Source organism: Podarcis filfolensis, assembly GCF_964270895.1.
Source record: "Podarcis filfolensis genome assembly, chromosome: 4".
NCBI classification, from domain to species: Eukaryota; Metazoa; Chordata; class Lepidosauria; order Squamata; family Lacertidae; genus Podarcis; species Podarcis filfolensis.
The window spans coordinates 63,409,198-63,431,543 of record NC_139607.1 but is presented as its reverse complement, the minus strand read 5'-3'; the positions used below and the strand labels follow the sequence as shown (position 1 = coordinate 63,431,543).

Genomic DNA, 22,346 nt, shown 5'->3' with positions numbered 1-22,346 from the left:
CTATTAATTAATTAATTAATTAATTAATTATGTTAAGTTGTTTTATCTTGTCCCAGGCAACCCAAAGCAACTTACAAGCAAATACTGGTTTCTCTTCATAAATGTGGCCTCCAGGACAGAAGAACACATCATCTAGAGCAGTTGTGTGGAACCTCTAGCTCATGGGCCTGATTTGACCTCCTCCTATGACCTGTGAAACTTAGGTCAAGCCATGGCTCACCCACATATACCTTACACCGTATATCACCATCAAGTAAAGGGCAGGTAAAGGTGCAGCTGTGCCGAAAGCCTTGTGTGTTCAACTGATTGTCGGCACTTGCAAAATCCTAAGCAGTGGGGGACAGGTGTTAAAAACATGACCTGGACTCTGCTACTGATTTGGTTTAGTTACCTTTCTTATACTGTCCTACTTTTGCTAGTGGTGGTGGGAATCCCCTTCTGTTTTCAGGGGGCTAATCATCTCTTGCCCCTGCCACACGGGGGGGGGGGATTTTTGATTGCTTTATAGGAAGACATTTCCTTGCGTTTTTGAGGGGGAAATCGTCTGCCTTACTTTAGTCAACTTTACAAAGTGGCAAGGGTCCCTCCCTCCCTCCAAATAACTGCTACGGCTCCTTGCTGTAGCTGTGAAGTTCTTCATAGCCTTAGTGTGGCACCCAAACCCTACCATTCTGCTTTGAAAAAGGAGCCATGCAGGCCCTTGTAGATTCCTGATCCTGGAGAGCCTTGAATTTCTTAGTTAAAGCAGAAACAGAAAGGGGGGGGGTCTTGTAGTTTCAACAAACATTTGCAATGTTTGTTTTTAAGTGCGGAAAGGGGGGGACCTTGTAAAGATGAGGCAGTCCCACACACCAAAATAAATATTTGCCCACCCGCAGTCTTTGGAAAGTTGTTCCCACCTCCCACAAATTACAACCGCCCCCCCCCAACTCCCACCTGCCAAACCAACTCAACAGCTCAGTCCTAACTTTTACAGTGTGGGTTATGCTGCATTGTGGCTCCTTACTACAATGCTGTGATAACATGGGAAGAGCCCGTGCTAATGCAGAGTTCTCCTCACAACTGTGTTGCTCCAGTTGTATAGTATATAGGCTTCTCAGACACCACAGAAGTAACAGATATGGAGTTGTATAACATTGTTATGTATTGTATATTATAGTACTGCCTCTAGCAATACCTAGCTGCACATCCTATTGGGCTCAATAGCAAAATACCACTGTCTTTTAATGGATCGGGATTGTGTTGTTTGATGGTAATGCCTTTTTTTTGGTTATAATTTAGCTGGTGGCTAATTGTATGTAACCCTAACAACAGAGTTGGGAAACCTGTTCTCAACCTGTGGGTCCCCAGATGTTGTTGGACTACAACCCCCATCATCCCTTACCATTGGCTATGTTAGCTGGGGCTGATGGGAATTGAAGACTAATGAAACCAAGAGCAACACAGGTTCCCTATCCCTGTCTAACAAGATTTCTAGCCAGTGGTGAATGAAAGGCATTTATTGTGGCATGAAAGTTACACCCCCCCCAATACATTACTGTGCTTTCCCCTCAGTATATATGTGCTATCGTTGAAGTGCTGGTAGCATACTTCCTACTGTGCAGACTGCATGGTCTACTCTTATTGTCCTGGTTATTCTGGTTCTTGCAGTCTGAACCTATGTAGGACCACTGCAGAATGAAGCTGGTTGGATGTATCTTAGATAGACACGTGTCTCTAATCTAAACCACAATGAAGTGATAAGAATATAAGACAAGGGCCTTGTTGGAGCAGACCAAAGTTTACTGCTGGGTCATCAACAGTGACCTACCAGATGCTCCTGAATAGTTCAGGTGGAGTACTATAGCAAGACAATAACTGTAGCTGGCATTAAAACCCACCTGTATCATCAAAGAAATTCAAAGGCTTTGGGTGGAGTTCAACTAGTGCCTTTGTGATCATGGACAGGCTTTAGAGCAGGCATAGGCAAACTCTGGCCCTCCAGATGTTTGGGACTACAATTCCCATCATCCCTGACCACTGGTCCTGTTAGTGAGGGATGATGGGAATTGTAGTGCCAAACATCCGGAGGGCCGGAGTTTGCCTATGCCTGCTTTAGAGCCAGCAGATACATCTGCTAAAGCAGCCTTTCTCAACCTGTGGGTCCCCGGATGTACAACTCCCATCACCCCTAGCTAGCATGGCCAGAGCTCAGGGATGATGGGAGTTGTAGTCCAACAACATCTGGGGACCCACAGGTTAAGAACCACTGCAAGAGGAGGGGAGGTAATTTTGGCCAATTCCCCCTGCAGTCTCTCACTACTTTCTGTCTCTTTTGGAGGGCCCTCTCAACTCTCTAGAGCTAATTTTCAGGGGGTCTTGGAGCTCCAGTGGCTATCCACACACAAAACACGGCTCCTCTACAATTAATGGAGGCATCTACTGGGTCAAAACCAGCAACTGGATTTTACTTATTAAAAAGTCTGTTTCATTAAACAGGGTGCCCATCTCTAGTGTTGAAAATGTCCACCGCATTCTAGCTAGCCTGAGAACTACGACAAATCTCTTGTAGGCTTGGGCAAAATACAACTTGCATATATCGTGTGTTGCAAGTCAAATATTTTTAAGAGGATGGAGACTAATAACAGAAATGTGCAGGTATGCATTTTCATTGGCACTGCTTTTTCAGTCCTCAGTAGCTCAGCAAATTCTCTCCAGTTTGAAACAATGCAAAGGGCTTGCTGCAATGGGAGGTGTAATCCAGTTCAGAAAATCCCTTTAGCATAAACTGCCAACACCCAGAATGGGCCCCATAGAATTTTTCATAAGATTTGAGGGCTGTTAGCATCTAATTCAGAGGTCAACTGAAGTCAGGGATTTTTTTCTGCATTCATTCCCATGGTTTGGGATCAGGCTTTTAATCCTAACCAAATTCCAATGTATTTTGTTCCCCTATAGAAATCTCCCTTTACAGTTTCAATTGTCTGCTATTGGGGTGGTGGCATCATTTGCTGTCTTACACTTCTCAGCACTGGTCCTGTACTTTGTTTAAATGACTGCCCCAATCCTGTTACAGCATTATGTTATTAAAATGGTGTCGAAGTCTTTAGTAATAGGGGAGGGGGGCGGAAATCAGAATAAAACTGTTGGGTTTTGGATTTTTGTTTAAATGAAAGACTGAATGTCAAACACATTTTAGAAATATGATATTCTAACAAGAAGTCATTTGGATCAGACCAAGGGTCTATCTAGTCCAGAATCTTGCTTCTAAGAGTGACTCAGAAAGTAAGTAAGGCAGATGACATTCTAATTTCTTGCAAATGATATAAAAATAATTTGCCATGATAATGAAGAAGACAAATTTAGGGCTGGTTCACACAGAGATCAAAAGCAGGAAGAATAACAATATGATATACAAAATAAAAAGAGCTCCAAGTGACTAGTTTCATCCCTAAAATGGAAATAATTTTGGTCAGAACATGAGAAAGCAGGTGGCTTATTGGAAAATTGTAACTCATTTAATAAGCAACCTACTATGTTGGTGCCTAAGTTAAAGAGAGAGACAATAAGTTTTTAAGAATTAATGATAGAAGATGATATCATTCTATGTGTGTTTTATGTGTTCTTCCTTTTTAATAACTTATAATGTTTTTATATGGTTTTGATTGAGTTCTCTTTTTTTGTAATTTGTCTTTTGCAAATTGTTTTTGGTGAAAATTGTGAATAAAGATTGAACTGAAACCATAGTGGCAGAAAACATTATGAAGTGTCCTGAGCTAAACCACATGCTGCTCTCTACCCTTGTGTGAAATATGGCTGTAAGCGTGGCAAAGATGTTGAGGGGCCTGGAGACCAAAAAGAGGTTGAAGGAGTTGGGGATGTTTAGCCCAGAGAAGAGACCAACCATTAAGAGGTGTTAGACATCTTCAAATACAATGGTGCCAATTGGTTTTCTATTACCACAGGGAGTTGGATTCAAAGCAATGGGTCCAAATAGCAAGGAAACAGGATTTAGAGTCAGCCATAATCACCAGAACCATCAACTGTTTACGTCTCTCAAGAAGATACTGTACAAATTGGACCTCTAATCTGATTCATTACAGTAATATGTTTATACTAGTGAAAGCCTTCAAAATATTGTCATTTTAATAATTTTCTATGATAATCATCCAGGGGGGCATATAATTAGTACTATGTGGTAACAATAGTCTCTCTTTCTCTCTCTCTCTCTTTTAGCAGTTCTGTTTGCCGGTTGACAATGCACTTTTGAAAACAGAATGTCAAAAGATGAGCAGAAGGACCTACTGTTAGAAAAAGCATACTGGTGTACTTTGTGAAAGTTATTCCTAAAATGACTGTTGTCTTGATTCATCGTGGACAATGTGCAATTGGCAATGGGCACTGGAACACTTGCAGCATTGTCCCAACATAGTTTGCTGCACTGAGCAAAGCTATTTATTATTATTATTTATTATTAACCTGAAGAATCGATATTAATTTAGGCAGGGGCGTAACTAGCTGCTCTGGCCCCCAGAGCGGCGGGGGCGGGGCGAGCCGCCCACAGGGGTGGTGCGGTGATCCGCCCAGGGGTGTGTGTGTGGGGGGGGAGCTACCCTTGGAGTCCTCCTGGCGGATGCAAGTCCCACGCTGCTGTTTTAGGCAGCGCGGGGCCCCGAGCCACTGCGTCACTCCCAAGAGAGATGCATGGCTCAGGCATGCTGCAGGCCAGGCCCCGTGGTAAGTGCTGCCCCCCCCCCGCGGTGTGCCATTTTGTCACCCCCTCAGGGATGCCACCTAGGGTGGACCACACCTCCCGCACCCCACTTCCTATGCCCCTGAATTTAGGCAAAGTGCTGCTAAAGATATCTGCACGTCTGTGAAGAAGACACATTTGTCCTTAAATCTGCATGTGTGTTTGAAAATGCATATGGTTCAGAAATATCTATTTTTTATTTTAATATGCCCTTAAAAATAGGGTTGAACAATCTGGTGGAGTGTTTTCTTGTGGATGTGAAAAGTTAAGTCTTAGGGTACCGTATTTTTTGTCCCATAGGACGCTCCATCCCATAGGACGCACCTAGTTTTTTTGGGGGGAAATAAAGGAATTTCCCCCAAAAAACCAGGTCGGGGAACAGCAAGATGGCGGCGCTGTGCCTCCCCGCTGTCCCCCGAGCTTGTGGGGCTGGTTGATGTCTGCCCGGTGCGAGGGGTGCTCTGCTTCAGGGTGCCTCCCACGCCGGGCGGCAGGCTGCTATCTGCAGTGCGAGGAGCCCTGCGGGAACTCCCGCAGGCTCCCCAGGCTTGCTGATAGCTTCCTGAAGCCTGGAGAGCGAGAGGGGTCGGTGCGCACCGACCCCTCTCGCTCTCCAAGCTTCAGCGAAAGCCTGTATTCACCCCATAGGACGCACACAGATTTCCCCTTCATTTTTAGAGGGGAAAAAGTGCGTCCTATAGGGCTAAAAATACGGTACTTCCAGACTTTATATTGCAAATGGCTAATTCAGATATTTTTTTGCCCCATTAGCTTCCACACATTCCCATTCCCCCACATTTATAATATTCATTGCTATTCTGTCATGTACGATCCATAGCAGTGGGCAAAGCTCGTCAGAATGTATCTGTGTCCTTTGGAGGGTGCACTGCAAAACAACTGTTAAAGCAGGATGATGTGTGGATGAGCAAGTACAAATCCACTTCAAATGTCGTATTAATGCACCTCCACAAACACCTGCAACAATACAGCAGTTTGGATGGGGCCTAAATCTACTTGGGCATAGGTTGTGTGTCTTTTCGCCATCTAGGCGCTGAAGGTACAACAGATCCTTTAATGGCTGTGTTGTAGCTTTTATCACTGGCACCAACGCTTGGAATGGCTAGGCAGTTTGAGGACACACTGATGATTCAGTTGTTTGTGCCACCTTTCAGGAACTGATCTTGAGAAAGCAACAGGCAGGGTGGATTAACAATCACACTGCAGAAGAAGTGAATTCATTTTATTTTATTTTTGGTGCCAAAGTGTACGCTATCTGGACACAACACTGATATCGCATTCAGCTATCCAAATTGCATATGTGTTTCACAGCCTGATGCAGAACAGTACATGGCAACCCCCAACCTGCAAGGAAATGTGCCACATACCTAAGGCTGTCCACATCATCTTGGCATGTGTGGCTGAAAATCTCAAAAGCACAGCTAGCCTGCAACAGCTGTCTCAGTTCATCCTCCCCATTAGTCTCTCAAGCGGGCGGGAGGAGAATATAGGGTGTGGACTGAGGTGTACCCCATGGAAGTAACAACAAGCAACACACTCTTACTGGTATTTGCTAGAGGGATAAGTCATCAAATTAACCCCCCCTCCCCGCAATACACACAAAATGAAGGCAACTGATAGTTTTCCAGATTTTTCGTGTACGCTAACAATATATTAAGTGTACTTTTAAGTTCTTTTCCAAATTCTGTTACTTTCTTGTAGTGTGGCTTCCCTATTGACTCTCATGTTGCCACACTGCTGATTTCATTTGTGAAGAAACAAAAATGGAATATGATTATTGCTCATTTATATTGGGGGAGGGTGGAAAACTCTAGGAAATGACCCTGGACAACTTTAAAATGCACTAAAATTTTCAGCTTCCTACAACTTGCAGTAGTGGGGCTGGGTTACAGTTGAGCTAAACAGGCAAAAGTCTGAGGAGAATGGAAGTTTGGACAGTTGTTAAATTATTATGATTCTGGGCACTAGAAAGTTTCTTTCAAACAGTGGAAGATGACCAACTCATCCACTGAGGATTATATCAAACCTATCTGTGTTTTGGTGAATAGTGGATCCAGGATGGGTGCAACACACTGTGCGACTGAGGCAAATTCCCACCACCATTGCTACTGCCTCATCCCTCCTCCTTGACCTGCTAGTTTTTTCTGAAGACACCCTAAGGCAGATCAGGGTTGGAGGTAATCACTGCCTGAGACAAGTGCCTTATTCTGCCTCATTATAGAACCAGCTCTAATTGTGAGTGCAATAAAATGATTGCTATATTAGGTGTTCCCAGTAAATGAAGTGAATATGAGCTCCAAAATTAGGCAAATGAGTCATTTCTATAGCACTGTAATGTTCAAATTTCTTCATAGCCTTTATCTCATTCCTCTCCAGAATGTGATATTGATCGTTATTATTCCAAGTTCACAGAAAGCAAACTGAAAATTGCAATCAAGTGATTTGATGTTCAAGCAGGGCTACTGAACTTAGGCTCCTTAGGTCAAATCCCAATGTACCATCCAATAGACCACATTAGTTCTATATTACATTGCTGTGCACAGCAGGTGAATTTCATGGGGTATAGAGTGAGTTTATACAAGGTCTGTACAACAATCCCAGACTCCCATCATTCACTTTCTTACTGAACATGCAGTTTTACATTTAAAAATAGACCATATTTGATGCCGGAAAAGCAGCAATGTTGCTGTACACAGACAAAGCTGCCTTTCAGAGTCATGACGGAGAATAATCCCAATGTGAGCTCTTCTTTGTTTGATAAAACAGGCACATAAATGAAAATGCTGGTCTCTTCAGCAACTCTGCTCCATAGAGGGTAGGTAAGGGGGCTTGATGATGAAAGTTTTTGGTGCACACAGATTCTATCAGTTAAACCTGTTCAGATCCATGGGACCCAACAGGACAAGAGAAATCACTTTATATCATCTTAAGTGTTCTAGATTTTAGGTGGTAAGGGCCACTTATGTAGGACGCTCAATTGCTTTCCAATAATAAAATGCTTTTATTTTCACTGGTAAAGCGATACTGAGAAAAGAACATTCATATTTCTCCAGAAAACATTTTGCATTTTCACAGCAGTGTTGTATATTCATGAACATGGTAAGTCAGAAAACTTGTGATTACTTCTGTGCAATCTGTTTGGGTCACTCAGTCTTTGTATTAAGAGTTTGTTTTTTTTACAACTACGGAAGTGCAATTTTGAAAAGTGTTTTTAGAATCATTATTTAAATGTTTAAAAATTTAAAGACACAGATTTTATCAATTTTTTTGATGTTTCAGTATTATTGATTAGTTTGTATTGATACAATTGTCTTGAGGCCTAATAACAGCTGGAAGTTTGTTTAATATCCTGGCTTGTTGTGAAGCTTGTAACCAGTTTCCCAGTTGGGATGTAATGGAAAGCTATGGTTAAGCTTGCTGGTTTAACTGGTTGGATTGTGAAGGGAAGAGTTGAAGGCTGTGTGCATGGGACAAAAGAGTTGCCAATATCTTAGTTTATAATTTATATTTGGGTTTATTTGGGGCAGAGCATTTGCCTACTTGCATATTAAAATCCCATGGTGCCATTCAGATGAACAGATTACAGCAACCTTCTCCTCCGACTGGATTTTCCCTTGGGAAATGCCCTAATTCTTGGGCTTTCAGCAGTGTTCCATGTGCATGCATTCTATTACAGAGAGCAAAGAATGTTTATGACAGAAACGAAGATTTCAAGAATTATTATCAAGACACCTCCAAAACCAGAATGCAATCTAGACTAGATATTAAAAGGACCAGCAAATTTTTGTTGTGATTGATGACATCTATGCTATAAACAACTTCACAATGGTTGTGAGCCTCTATTTTCAAAGAAAAACAAGGAAATGCACTTGGAAAAGTTTGACAGTGTAGTCAATCTTTAATTTCAAAGCCCCATATTTAGTCCTGTTTCTCAAGTACTTCCCCCTTTTTCAGACACTGCTTTCTTCTTTTGTGTAAAGGCAAAGAACAATTAACTTGAGCCAATTCTGTGAGGTTCCGACAGCCCACTCTGAAAACCCCATTCATCTTTACAACAACCTATTAAGACAGGGGTGGCGAACTAGATCCAGACAGCAAGCCAGATCCTAGGTTCTCCCAAATCCAGGCTACCACTTTGACAGTCGGGTGATAAATTATTCCTCTGTGGTGTGGCAAGTCGCACTAGAAAAGAAAATCCAAGCTAAGTGAGCCTTGAAGCGAAGCTACAGCCTATAAAATGAGAGGCAGTGACTTTAGTCCTGCTTTCAACAGGCATCCTTCCTAAGGAACTCAGAAGCACAGCCAGTCCCAGTAGGTTTACTCTCACCACCGATCAGCAGTGACAGCAAACCTCCTTTCCCAATACACAACCAGGAGTGCACTTTAAGGCTCCCAACTGCGCATTAGCAGCTGCATCTCTACCTGCCCCACACCTGAAATTAGGTCTGCAGGCTGGAGGTTCCCCACCTGATTTAAGATAATGCATTTATCTAACTGCAAATACAGATGTGAAATTGAGGCTGAAAAGGGACCGCAGTGCAACTTAAATTATTGATTTAAGCAGATAATCAGGCTGTGAGATTTTTAAACAAACCACAAAGAGCTGTCAGATTTACCCCCTTTCAAGTCTAATCTGTGCAGTACACAGACTCCCTCACCCACCTTGACCTGTCACATATAAATACACCCACTTCTCATGTATGCTAGCCAATGTGCACATAAAGCCCAGTACAAGAGTTTTGCACTTCACCCGGGTATTCGATTTCTGGTTTGCGAAGGCCGGCAGCCAAATGTAGAACCCAGGAAAGCTATGCATTCAAGGGCTACCCCCCCCCCCCGCTGCCTTCACCCTGTATAAATCGGGCCTTTGTTCAAACCAGCCTTTACTTAATGATCACCCAGGGACACCTTGAATAAAACCTCCAAATAAATTGCACGACAGCACATTTTCTTTTCAGATAGGAGCAGGTGCATTAAACAAACAGCAAGCAAGCGGCATAAAATGAGATTACACAGCAGTCAAAAACAACCGGCAGATAGATTTGCAGAGTCCCTTTTGTTAACCGGAACCCCAGTTGCTGGAGAAGCCCGCCGGGTGCCGTCCCTTAAGGCGCCTCCGACGACCCAGACACTACCGAGCACTCCCAGCTGAAAGGGAGCCGCTGTCGCCCTACGGGCGTAGCCAAAGGGGGTGGGACAGGGAGGGGCTGCTGCCCCACCCCTAAATCCATAAAAGGACGTAGCTAACTGAGGTTCTGTCCCCCCCCCCCAACAAAAATCCTGCCTACGCCCCTGCGTTGCCCTCCTCTCAGCCTTTGCACGCATCGCCTCTTCCCCGCCCGCTTCTTCAGCTCCGTCCTGCAGATCCTCCAAAGCCTCACCTCTATGGGACTCGCGCAAGTTTAATACCGGAAATGCAGGTTATGTGAGCGGCTCCAGCTTCCTATCTCTACTATAGACATGGAGACACACACACACACACACACACACACACACACACTCTCTCTCTCTCTCTCTCTCTCTCTCTAAATAAATAAACCCTTTTCTGTAATATTTGCTATTGGGCAGAAGCGTGTTCCGCTTTTCCGAAGGCAGCAGCAGCAGCATAGGCAGTCCATGCCTTCCCCCAGTAGGTTAGATCTACCGTAATTTCGTTTTATTTTATTTTAGGTGGTTGGGGAAGCCACCTAAAGAAACCGGGAAGTTCCATCTCCAGAAAAGGCGATGAGCCATTCTTCTCATTTCCTATCTCTATGTCCTATGACTCCGTGGCCCCGCCTCCCCGATCGTGGCGCCTTGTAATGAGGCCGCGGAAAGGGGGCGGGGCCAAGTCGAGGTGCTCTGAGTTGACGCTCGCGAGCCCGACTGAGTAAGGGGAGAAGTGGCCGTTGGGACTTGGGGAGGGGGAGAGGTTGAGTGTGTGAGAGAGACGCATCTCTCCCCTTCGGGAGGGTTTTCTCTCCACTATGAGCTTCCTGATCGACTCCAGCATCATGGTCGTATCTCAGGTAACGAGGCCCCCGCTCCTTCCCTCTTTCTCCTCCCCCCCACGTAGTCACAGCTATGTTACCCCCCCCCCCGAAAAAAGAGTTGGAACTTCCTAGTCTCCTCATCCCACTTAAGCTCGGCAGAGCGAGGCGATAGGAAGGTGGACGGGACCACTTCCGGCTGCAGATGGAGGAGGATGGACTGTACCATTTTTGAAAGTGGGCTGGGGGGGAGACCCACATTTTCCAGTGGCTTCAATATGCTAAAAAAGAAAAAAGAGAGACAAGCCCGGTGGCACAGAAGGATTGGGCTGGGTTGGAACTTCTTTGCTTGCAGAGTTTTCTCTTTCCAGATTTTTCACCTGCAGGAACCTCCAGGAGCAATGACATTTACCTGTACTCTGAAGTGGTGCACCTGTTCTGCCAGCTCATTGTGCAGCATCTGTAGACTAGGCCTCTGCCAGCTATGCCAAAACAGAGTGGGAGATGGGCTAGGGCCTTCCCACCTTATCATGTGGCAAGCGCTCTCTCTGTATCTCCCTCCCTGCCAACTGCAATCTTTCAACTTGTTTCCCATGTTTCTTAAAGGGGATGCTGCACTTCAGAAGTGGCTTATGGGGTCCATTTTTATCCATGGCTCTTCAGATTGCTTGTGGGGTTCTTGGCATACTTGGTTTGTGGGATTATTATTAATTAAACTGCCTACTTGCTTGTTACACCAAAGGCGTCTAAGTGAGTTGCAACTTAAAAACATAAGAAAAAGTAAAAGCACATTGTAACCTACCCATTTACACAAAAACACATGTGGGTCATGAGCACAGGAAATTCCTTGTAAGGATGACCATGTTTATATTTCATATCTTCGGTGTCCTGGTGTGTTAGGGTGGATTACAGTACTTTAAAATAAACATTTACAAATAGTTCAAAACTCAAGTACTTATGGCCAGACTTTTGTTAGTTTTTTTGAAGGATGTTGAAACATAGACATTTATAAGCATTTTCTTAAGTTGCTGGACTTTTAAACTGCTGCTATGCTTTAGTTTTAGAGTTGGATAATATATGTATTTTAAAAACCGTTTTGTTGTTATGCAAGCCACTTTGGAAGAGATTTGTCTTGAAAGGTGGCATATCAATGCATGAAACAAATACAATAGGATTGCATTGTCAGTGTTCTAATGACACATAATTCCAGAAGTTCAAAACCTTGGATAAAAAGTATATTGACTCCCACTCTCTTCTGTTTTTAATGTGCCAGAACAAATAGATGAAGTATTGCTGCTATCTTCTCATGTGGCATGGCTTCAGTGTTTGAAACTCCCATTGTTCAAGGTGCATTTTGCAACACGGAATTTCATTAGCGCGAGCAGTTTCTTATCTCTGGGTGCAGTACTATGCCTGAGATTTCAGATTAAAACTGTAGAGTGGAAGGAAAGGAGAAACCTTTTCTGCCTCTCCATGTCCAGCTACTCTCTGAAGACTGGAGAAGAGACCCTCTTAAGAATATTACGGGGGTGGGCAGGGGAAGGACACTAGACCATGTGAAAAATGAACATCTGCAGTTCCTTATCAGCTTTGTATTCTTGTTATAAAAAAGCGCACCTAGACATTCCGTTGTTGCACCCATAACCTAGGTTTAATGTGCTATTTAGCTACTAGTTTTCATATCTCAATTTCTAACACTGCATGGCTTCATATTTTCGAAATCTCCCCCCCCCCCCCAATACTGTTTATTTGTTCTAGGAAGAAACAAATCCCAATCTAGTTACACCACAGTTAAAAACAACTTTTATTTTGGTGTATCAAATATCTTACTTTGAAAGCAGCAATATACCTGCATATACTAAGAAATTTTAAGATTTCAGAATTTTGAAACTGCAAAATTTGAGACCGTTAACTGCCCTTCTGTCCCTCTGCAGGTGCTATTCTTTGGATTTGGATGGCTGTTCTTCATGCGTCGGCTCTTCAAGGATTATGAGGTGGGGACCATCAACTGTAACTTTATTGTGACCTGAAAGTGAAGCTGCCAATCTAGGAAGATATAAAGTTGAGTTCAAATAATTTAGGAAACAATCCTAAAGCAGATGTCAGTGGATCTGCAAGATCCTAAGCATCCTTGTTCTCCTGAAATGTCCCCAAACTGGCTGCAAAATTCTGCCAGCCCTGGATTTATTTTCTCCTATAGTGGTCAATGAGGGAAACCTTACAGAAACTGACCATGACAGGAAGAATAAGAAAAAGCCTGTCCCTCCACCTTCTGCCCTGGCTGGCAGTTTTTCTGCTGGGAATCTCACTCCTTCAGATTATTATACCATTTTATAGCTGCTTACCTGAGAAGAAGCCCTCTTGAACTCAGGGGCTTACTTAGGAAGCCACCTTATACCAAGTTGGAGCAGTTGTCCATCCAGCTCAGTATTGTTTTCACTGACTTGCAGCAGCTCTCCGAGATTTCAGTCAGGTAGCTGTACCGAGCCCTACTTGGAGAGGCTGGGGATTGAAAGTAGATGTTCCATATTCAAAGCAGATGATCTCTACCAAGCTATGGTCCGTGCTTACTTCTGAGTAGGTTTGCATATTGGCTAGCTCCCTAGGGGAACCTTTGACCATCCAGATATTAACAAATGACAACTCCCACCAGCCTCAGCAGGCATGGACAGTGGCTAGGGATGATGGGAGTTGTAGTTCAGCAAGAACTGGAGGGCCAAAGGCTCTACTCCACTAAGCACATTCACTTGAGTACAAACATCATTGAGACATAGTTGTGAGTAGTTATGCATTGGAGTGGGCTTTAGGACTCTTTACTGTTATGTTTGTTTGATCAGTTGTCATAAAACACAGTTTAGAGTTAATTTGCTTACAATTTTAAAAAGATTTTCTGCATTTAATCAGATGTCAGAGAAAATAGTTACAGGAGGCGAAATAATTATCTGTTAATCTATCAATAAAGGCTTATTTGAGAACTTGGGTATAGGTCCCATCATATGTTTACATCTTAAAGCACCGACATATTCTTTCCACTCAGAAATGAATGTCAAATACTTTGCTTGTGGAAGTGACTTGTTTCTCTCTACTGGTTTTATTTCAGGTGCGGCAGTATGTTGTACAGGTTGTCTTCTCTGTCACCTTTGCGTTTTCCTGCACCATGTTTGAACTTATCATTTTTGAGATACTAGGGGTCCTAAACAGCAGGTAAGCATAGCAGCTAATGTTAGAATATTTCAGACAGGACTGTCACCTTAATGCCTTTGATGGGCTCATTTATTTGTTTCGTTCTGGTCCTGTCAAGCTATAAATGATTAAGAATGATTTTAAAATTTCCTCTGTGGTGATGATCTGGTAGTGAACAGCCCTTCTTTTATTTTCCAGCTCTAGGTATTTTCACTGGAAGTTGAACCTCTGTGTGATTTTGCTTGTCCTTGTATTCATGGTTCCCTTTTACATCGGCTACTTTGTTGTGAGCAACATCCGATTGTGTAAGTTTGCATGTACCTCAAAACACTATAGTGGCCCAAGGTTGCCAACCAAAGTAACACTTGTCATTCCAAATAGATAACAACCTTAATAATTTTTGACTTTCTTTGTTTTTTTAGTGCACAGACACAGACTGCTTTTTGCCTGTGTTGTCTGGCTAACATTCATGTATTTCTTCTGGAAACTGGGGGATCCATTTCCTATCCTCAGTCCAAAACATGGTGAGTTTCATACAACATTTCAGTTCATTGTCTGCTGCTTATGAGCTCCCTGAAATGATTCACTGTCCGTAGCATACAGTATCTGTACATAGCATACCTGTCTATTTATGCTTGATCTGTGCTGACAGAAGGGACCCTCATGTTTAATGGTATTCTGGGGGGGGGGGGGAAGTCAGGATCTCTGAATTAATGAGTGGTTTTGTTGACACTTGATAGATCAGATACTCATACCACACAATCCAGTGCATATTTACTCATAGGTTTCTTTCTTAGACTGCAGTTCTAACTATGTTTACGCAAAAGTAAGACCTGTTGAATTAAGTGGGGCTTACTTCCAGGTAAGTGGGGTTAGGACTGCAGCCTTGGATGCTTTCTTATGTCACCTGGATCTTTATTAGCCCTCTAAAGTTGCAACAGACACCTGCAATCACATGCTCGTTTTGTAAAAATAGTAAGTCCCGAGGAAATCCTGACCTATAAAATTTATTATTTCTAGAAAGAATTTTTCAGCCCATGGTGTGTCCTTCAGAAATTGAGTATTTCTTTGCTTATCGCAAGAGGTGTATGAGATGGCACAACATTTTTTCTAGTATCCTTACAGAAGAGTACTCACATCTCTTTGAAATTATGCCAGTAGATGCTAAATAACTGAAGTTATACTAGGAATTTTAGAACAAAATGATTTGTGCAAATGTAACTGTAGTGCTTTTCTGCTTTTCTGTATTCTTGAGAACATAGTGACAGAATTAACTTAATATTTTCTTTTCTGTTAGGAATTCTATCCATAGAACAACTCATCAGTCGAGTGGGAGTGATTGGGGTGACCCTCATGGCTCTACTTTCGGGGTTTGGTGCAGTCAATTGCCCATACACGTATATGTCTTATTTTCTCAGGTAAATGGTGTTTCCTGATTTTTGTTTCCTTCAGCACCAAGTTTTCAGAAATGCCTCCTCAGAGTTGGTAGTTTCACCCCCATCCCCTCTGTAGGATGCTGATTCTAGCATTATATGTGCAGTCTTATTATTGGCCCTATCTAGAATATGAGTATTTGTTGCTCACTATGCTCCACTGGAACTGGGTTAAGAGGGATGGGTCAGAATTGGGGAAGCTTTGGGTTGGCCATTACTGTTAGAACCATATCAATAGGTTTGTATGGGTGTCTGTTACAGGAACGTGACAGATGCAGACATTCTAGCTCTGGAGCGCCGTCTCCTCCAAACCATGGACATGATCATCAGCAAGAAGAAAAGGTGAGACCAACTACAGCAGGAAATCCTTTTACTTCTTTTCAAGTAACTTCATCACAGAAACTTGCCAGTGGATGGGTAATTTCTATTGTTTAGAGGATCAGAGAATAAAAGAGCTAAAATAGTTACAAAACGGATGAACTGGATGGAATGAGTTTGTTTAAAATATTCTTATACTACCTCTTTTTTAAAATAAATAAATAAATCATGAGGCGGTTAACAAAAATACAACTTATTAAAATTGTGATAAAGCAAAAATATAAGAGCTCTACAAAAATAAAAACCAATATAAAACAACCCATAGCAGATATTACAAGGTCACTGGAGGTAGTTATTGAAGGCCTGGGAGAAAAAGTTTTAAGCAATCGCAGAATGAACATCATTGGTCACTGCTTGCCTTTTACAAGAGAGGTGATGATTCCACAAGTGGGTTCCTCTCCTGATAAAGGGCTTCCATTGTGGCTAATTTGGTCCCCAAACCATGCTGAAGTGACTCCTATCAATTTCTTCCAAGAGTGCCTTGAGCTGAGCTGCCACCACCCTTGTGTTGTGCCATTAGATGTGAATTAGATGCCATAGAAAGGGGAGTCAATTGAAGTAGCCTCTATGTTGTGCCTGTTTCATATGCTCCACGAGGCACCCAAGTTTGGATTTTCTTGGGTAGAACTGCCAACTACATAAATAATACTGATCATGTTTTCAGTAAAGAAGTTCCTATGTTATATTATGATGAATTGTTTCAGGATGACATGAGCTGCCTTGAAAGGGTTAGCACTGATAGATAGCATATAAATGATGACATAAGTAAAATAAACGTAAACTTTGTGAACTAATGCTGTTACTTTAATGGCTGAAGTTTGCAGAAAAGCTTTGTATTATCTTTATTACCTAGGATCAAAATAAAATAAATTCTTCTATCAGTACCTGATTGTGGAGGCCTCCTGACTCTTACCTAATGACATGGAAGTCAGCTACTGAAATTGCTTAGGAAATGCATGATCACCACTTTCCTGAATTGTGTTAATATACACTTTTTCAAAAGTTCGTCTGTTACGTTGACGGCAATGTTTTGAATTCCAGATTTTGAAAAATCTAAACTTTGAAATGTGATGATTTGTTTTTGGTTCTAGTTTGTATCTCTCTTTTTTAGCACTTGACTTTTCCTCCCAATCAGGATAGCGATGGTTCACAGAAACATGTTCCAGAGAGGGGAAGTTAACAACAAGCCCACTGGTTTCTGGGGGATGATAAAAAGTGTGGCATCATCTTCACCAGGCAGCGAAAGTATCCTTTATTTCCTTAGTTCTACTTTGGGGAATGGGAAAGGGGGAAACCATAACGGAGCTGAGTTAAGAGAAAAGGAAAAGGGGGAATGTAAGGATCCCATTTACTATTGTGCAGATTACAGACTATGCAGAATCCCTTACCTTCCACTCCTTGAGATTAGCATACCTCAGAGTGAACAACCCTTAACTCAAGCCTAAGCACCAGGGCCTGATCTAGTGGGGGCACTTCTACATAAGTGAGAAATTATCATAGATGTTGGCCCTTGGGAAATATGGAACTGGGCATGGATTTAGTTGCGTAGCCTCGATATATCAGTACCATGCATTGTTATCTTCCCTTCTATGTGCCTCCTTGCCTGACTGCAATGACAGTTGTGCTTTTTCCTGTCTGCTGGATATACCCAGTGACATGAGGCAGAAAACACACAGCAACATGATTTTCAGGGGACTGATAAGATGCCTTGGATTAGTATTGCTATATGTATACAGTGGTACCTCAGGTTAAGTACTTAATTTGTTCCGGAGGTCCGTTCTTAACCTGAAATTGTTCTTAACCTGAAGCACCACTTTAGCTAATGGGGTCTCCCGCTGGTGCCGCGCCGCCGGAGCATGATTTCTGTTCTCATCCTGAAGCAAAGTTCTTAACTCGAGTTACTATTTCTGGGTTAGCAGAGTCTGTAACCTGAAGCGTATGTAACCCGAGGTACCACTGTATTTTAGTATACAACGTGCATCATCATTGTAATCCTGCAGGTGGCAGCAGTGTACAGTTTCTGATTTGTAGCTCAGGAGTTAGAAAGTAAAGGACCTGTTATTTCAGAAAATGTCAAGGCTTTTTTTTCATGCGATAGCTCAGGAATGAAAAGGAACATTGAAATATGTATTGTTTTTGGATGGTATTATACATGATTTTGTCCTTGACAACTGTCATTTACCAGATCTGGCAGTTATCCAGCAGGAGGTAGATGCTTTGGAGGAGCTGAGTCAGCAGCTTTTCTTGGAAACTGCTGACCTGCATGCTACCAAGGTGCAGGCAAAGGGGGGCTGTTCTCATGCCTGATGGGTGGGTGAAAGGGAAAAAAGACTTTAGAAATCTACCAGCAAGCGAACACGATACAGGAGACGTAGCTTTATGATACTCTGATAAGTAGCCATTTGCCTTCTCTGGGATCATGTCCCCTAGAGTAAACCACAATTTTATGTTGCATTTGGTTATCCCAGTCTAGATATATTTTTGTTCATATTATTGCTATTTGCAAGTCGTGATCACTTTAAAAAAAAATCTAACTCAAAGTGACTTTTAAAAAGCAACATAAAACTAAAGCAGAGTAAAAGCCCAAAATACATTCATAACACACCCCACCTACTTTAGTAGATAATTCTGCAGATAATTCAAGGCTCATGGCTTAGTGGAAGAGACAAAGTTTTGCCAGGTGCCTAAAAGTAGATAGTGATCAGTGCAGGTGTGCTTCCCTTTATTAATCAAGGCTTCATCAAGTGGTCAATATGTGTGCCTTATTGAAACATGTTGAAAGGGAGAGCATGCATGCTGTTGTGACATTAAGGGCATTCCTGAAAGCTTGGAGATCTGGATTTATTCTGTTGTGTCACTTGAATTTATACTCTCCAGTGCCTATGCAAACGTGGCTCTGGCAGCACCTCACAGATTCTTCATCTGTAAAGGGGCCTGCTTGCTTTATCTCTGTCTGTATGAGATGGAAATCATTTTATTTCATGATAAGAAACCCATGAGATAGGGTGTGCTGGTTTTAGAATGCATCTGGATGCCTCCTGAACCTGAACATTTTCTTCTTTGCAGGAGAGGATAGAATACTCTAAAACATTCCAAGGGAAATACTTTAACTTTCTGGGCTACTTTTTCTCAATCTACTGTGTCTGGAAAATTTTTATGGTATGTATCTGTGCCATTGGAATGACAGTTTATATTTTGCAAAGGCTGTGCTTGGAAGGAGAGATTTCTGCATCTTGTAATCTTAATATGTAAATATTATTCAGCAGCTAGAGTTCAGGCAGTTTTTAAAATTGACCTCTCGTTGAATTTCAGTAAGACTGATTTTAATGCGAGAGTGTGATGTCCATCTTATAACTATATAGTATCACTGGGCAGTATTGCCTGTCTCTGTGTTTGTGTGTGTGTGTGTGTGCATGTGCACGCACATCCATGCTTTGTAGCCTGTTTACCATGCTGGGCAATTTCCCGTGTATGTGTGATGTTTTTAGTGAAGGTAGCTTAAGTAATATGACACTTCTTTCTCTCTCATCAACAGGCAACAATCAATATTGTATTTGACAGAGTTGGAAAGACAGACCCAGTCACACGAGGAATTGAGATAACTGTGAACTATTTGGGGATCCAGTTTGATGTGAGGACTGTTTTAAAATCCACCTTCTATCTTCAGTGTTCCTTTATTATTTTATTCTACTCTGTTCTGAGCTGGATATTAATTCAATGTGCTAACTACTTCTAAAAATCTGTAGGCATTGAAGTGAAAACTTCAGAAAATTCATATATATCACTGGGTTTTCAATAGAACTATGCATCTTTAAAATTTAAGTTTCAGTCTTCTGTTTGCCCAGAAGATGGCAGTACTCCTATCTTAGGTGCTAGAGAATGCATTGGCCTAGATTAAACACCTATACACCTTTAGTCACTCTAAAAAGAAGTTTAAATCCAGTGTTGTGTACACCAACCTGGTAAGACCTCTTGGTTTATCTGCTATAGGTTTATATGAAAATATTCTTGCTTGAACTTCTCCAGAGGACACTGAATGCATAAACCATATCTGAAAATAAGCAGCCTACTAAATCCAGATTCTGTAGATATGAGCATCTCTGTGAGCTTAACTGTTTCCTTTCTGTGTTATTGCAGGTAAAATTCTGGTCTCAGCATATTTCCTTTATCCTTGTTGGAATAATTATTGTCACCTCTATCAGGGGTTTATTGATTACACTCACAAAGGTAGGTCTGTACATATTCTTATTATATTGAATGAGTATAAGCAGAAAAGTGTGAGTTCATCAGAACTTAGCTCTTAAGAATTTTGGGGCAGAACCACACAACACTCACAACACATGCAAACACTAAAAGCAGCACCACAAGGTTGGATCCCCTCCTTCCCCTTACAGCGGTTCTCAACCTGTGGGTCCCCAGATGTTGTTGGACTACAACTCCCATCATCCCTGAGCTCTGGCCTTGCTAGCTAGGGGTGATCGAGTTGTTCAACAACATCTGGGGACCCACAAGTTGAGAAAGGCTGCATAGCATGTAGTTCCACCAACCTCATGATTTGTGTTGTCATGCTGAGCAACTCTCCCACCCTGAGCCAGATTCTTCGCTGGTGAGGGCAAGAAAATGCTCCCAGTGTGTCTTTAACATGGGTATATAAGTGACTGTTGGAATTGGAACTGTTTCTCTTGGATAGCTAATGAGTTGTACGGACCATTTTGATGGTTAGAAAGCCATGACCTTATGCAACAGAATAGCCATTTCTACTGTCCCTTGAAATTTGATTAGAATGTTGTACTTAGAACAACATATTGGATTATATATCTATATATAGATGGTTTTCTGTGTTTTGTCTTCCAGTTTTTCTATGCTATCTCAAGCAGCAAGTCTTCTAATGTCATTGTTCTGCTACTGGCACAAATAATGGTGAGTGTTTTAGACCCGAATGGTGAAAAGCTACTTCTTAGCTATGTAAGCAGTTGGAAATGGGGATGCCTGATGTTTCCTTTCTCTCTTCTGCAGGGGATGTATTTTGTGTCTTCAGTGCTTCTGATTCGAATGAGTATGCCTCCAGAGTATCGCACCATCATTACGGAAGTTCTAGGAGAATTACAGTTTAACTTCTACCACCGCTGGTTTGATGTTATATTTCTGGTCAGTGCTCTCTCCAGCATCCTCTTCCTCTACCTGGCGCATAAGCAGGCTCCTGAAAAGCACATGACACTCTGAATCCATCTTGGTTCTTCACTGTGTGATGGACGAAAGCAAAGTATTTGGCATATTGCCATCTTTTTTTGCGATGGATTATCAGTTCTTTGACAAGAACCAAGTATATCAGCGTAGGCAAAAGGAGAGGCAAGAAATAGCCCCAAGAAACAACCCTTGTGCTATAAGCATGTCCTTGAGTGGAAATAAATCACAAGGAGTGAAAGGGCAGCTCTCTCTAAAGCAGCATGGGAAGAAACAATTCTGTGATGTTTAGTAAGTGTGATTGGCAAGATGTCTGCTTTAATGTCTTAATCTGGAAGTAGTGATTCTGGAACTGAACATCTAAATAAACCAGCTTTTATAACAATTCACAATATTGTTGTGATAACCCTACAGACTTTGGAAACGAGTTACTTCTCCGAAGATGGAATGAAGAGTGGTGAATTAACAAGGGTCTGGATATTTCAAAAGCAGCTCTGGGCAGCTTGTGACCAATCAAACTGAATGTTGCATGCCAGGGTTTTGTTCCTACCCTGTCTAGCACTGGCATGTCACTGTATCATTAGTGGGCTGTGTAGCCCTCGTCAAAGAAGGTATATCTCAGCCCCTTTGCTGTTTCATTGGATCTTAGTTCAGTCCTTATCCATTTCCATTCCATATTGTAAGGAGAAATGATGCAGAAATTTGATAGCAAATATTCCTATGTATATTACATATATGATGTTGGTTTTCCTCCTTGTGGATCCCACTGTAACCTAACATATTGCTGATGAAACCTACCTCTTAATTCTAGAATTAGGTGTATCAGAGAAACCCTCCATATGGCTAGGAAGTGGATACTCAGGGCAATGATAAGGCAGCTCAGTGAGACATGGATTAAAAATGGTCATGTTGTAGTTAGGTAGATTCAAAAGCTCTCTTCTAATATGCATGAACAGACTGAAGAAGGGGCAGAGGAAACACCTGAAAGAAGCAATTAATAAAGGCCTGCAGCTCCACCCTGTCCCCCCCCCCCCAGCAAGAATGATCTATGAACATTTCTCTGCCACCCCTTCTGATGGTGAAACAGTTGCCAGACTTAGTACTGATTGATTTGACTATTGGGACAGCAGCTTCTCTTTATGGAAGAGAACAGGGAACCGTCCACCAAGCAGACTGTGATTGGAAACTGAGCAGCAGCTTCTTCTGCCTCCTCCGTACAGCACATGGCAGAGAGGGCCGTGGGCCGAAGAGAAAGGTGAAAGACCACCTGATGCAGCAAGGGGGCAGAATGCATGGATGAAGGTTTGGAATTGTAGAAGATCTGGGTGAGGGTTGCTAGAGGAAATCCAGGGATCTACTATATGTGGGAAATAAAAAAAGGATAGCAAGTATGATAAAAAATGAAATAAAAACCTTAGCCATGTATCTTCATGTGTCTACATTTTGTAG

The 22,346-nt window shown here is 42.2% G+C and overlaps 1 protein-coding gene and 1 long non-coding RNA gene across 2 annotated transcripts; one reads left to right on the top strand and one right to left on the bottom strand.

Moving 5' to 3' along the window:
- Positions 1–8,628: 8,628 nt before the first annotated feature.
- On the bottom strand, positions 8,629–10,132 carry LOC310761648. Its single transcript, XR_014547629.1, has 2 exons — positions 9,781–10,132; positions 8,629–8,932 (listed from the first exon to the last, which is right to left on the bottom strand). It is a non-coding gene; the product is annotated as an uncharacterized lncRNA (long non-coding RNA).
- A 421-nt stretch (positions 10,133–10,553) lies between these two features.
- Positions 10,554–22,322, top strand: GPR89B (G protein-coupled receptor 89B). The gene is made up of 14 exons (XM_083611643.1): positions 10,554–10,758; positions 12,654–12,713; positions 13,820–13,923; positions 14,101–14,207; positions 14,325–14,426; positions 15,200–15,320; positions 15,597–15,677; positions 16,849–16,958; positions 17,899–17,987; positions 18,780–18,872; positions 19,249–19,344; positions 19,851–19,940; positions 20,568–20,633; positions 20,730–22,322. Exons 1-14 carry the CDS (start codon positions 10,717–10,719, stop codon positions 20,934–20,936), a joined length of 1,368 nt encoding a protein of 455 aa, XP_083467769.1. The 5' UTR covers positions 10,554–10,716; the 3' UTR covers positions 20,937–22,322.
- Positions 22,323–22,346: the final 24 nt, after the last annotated feature.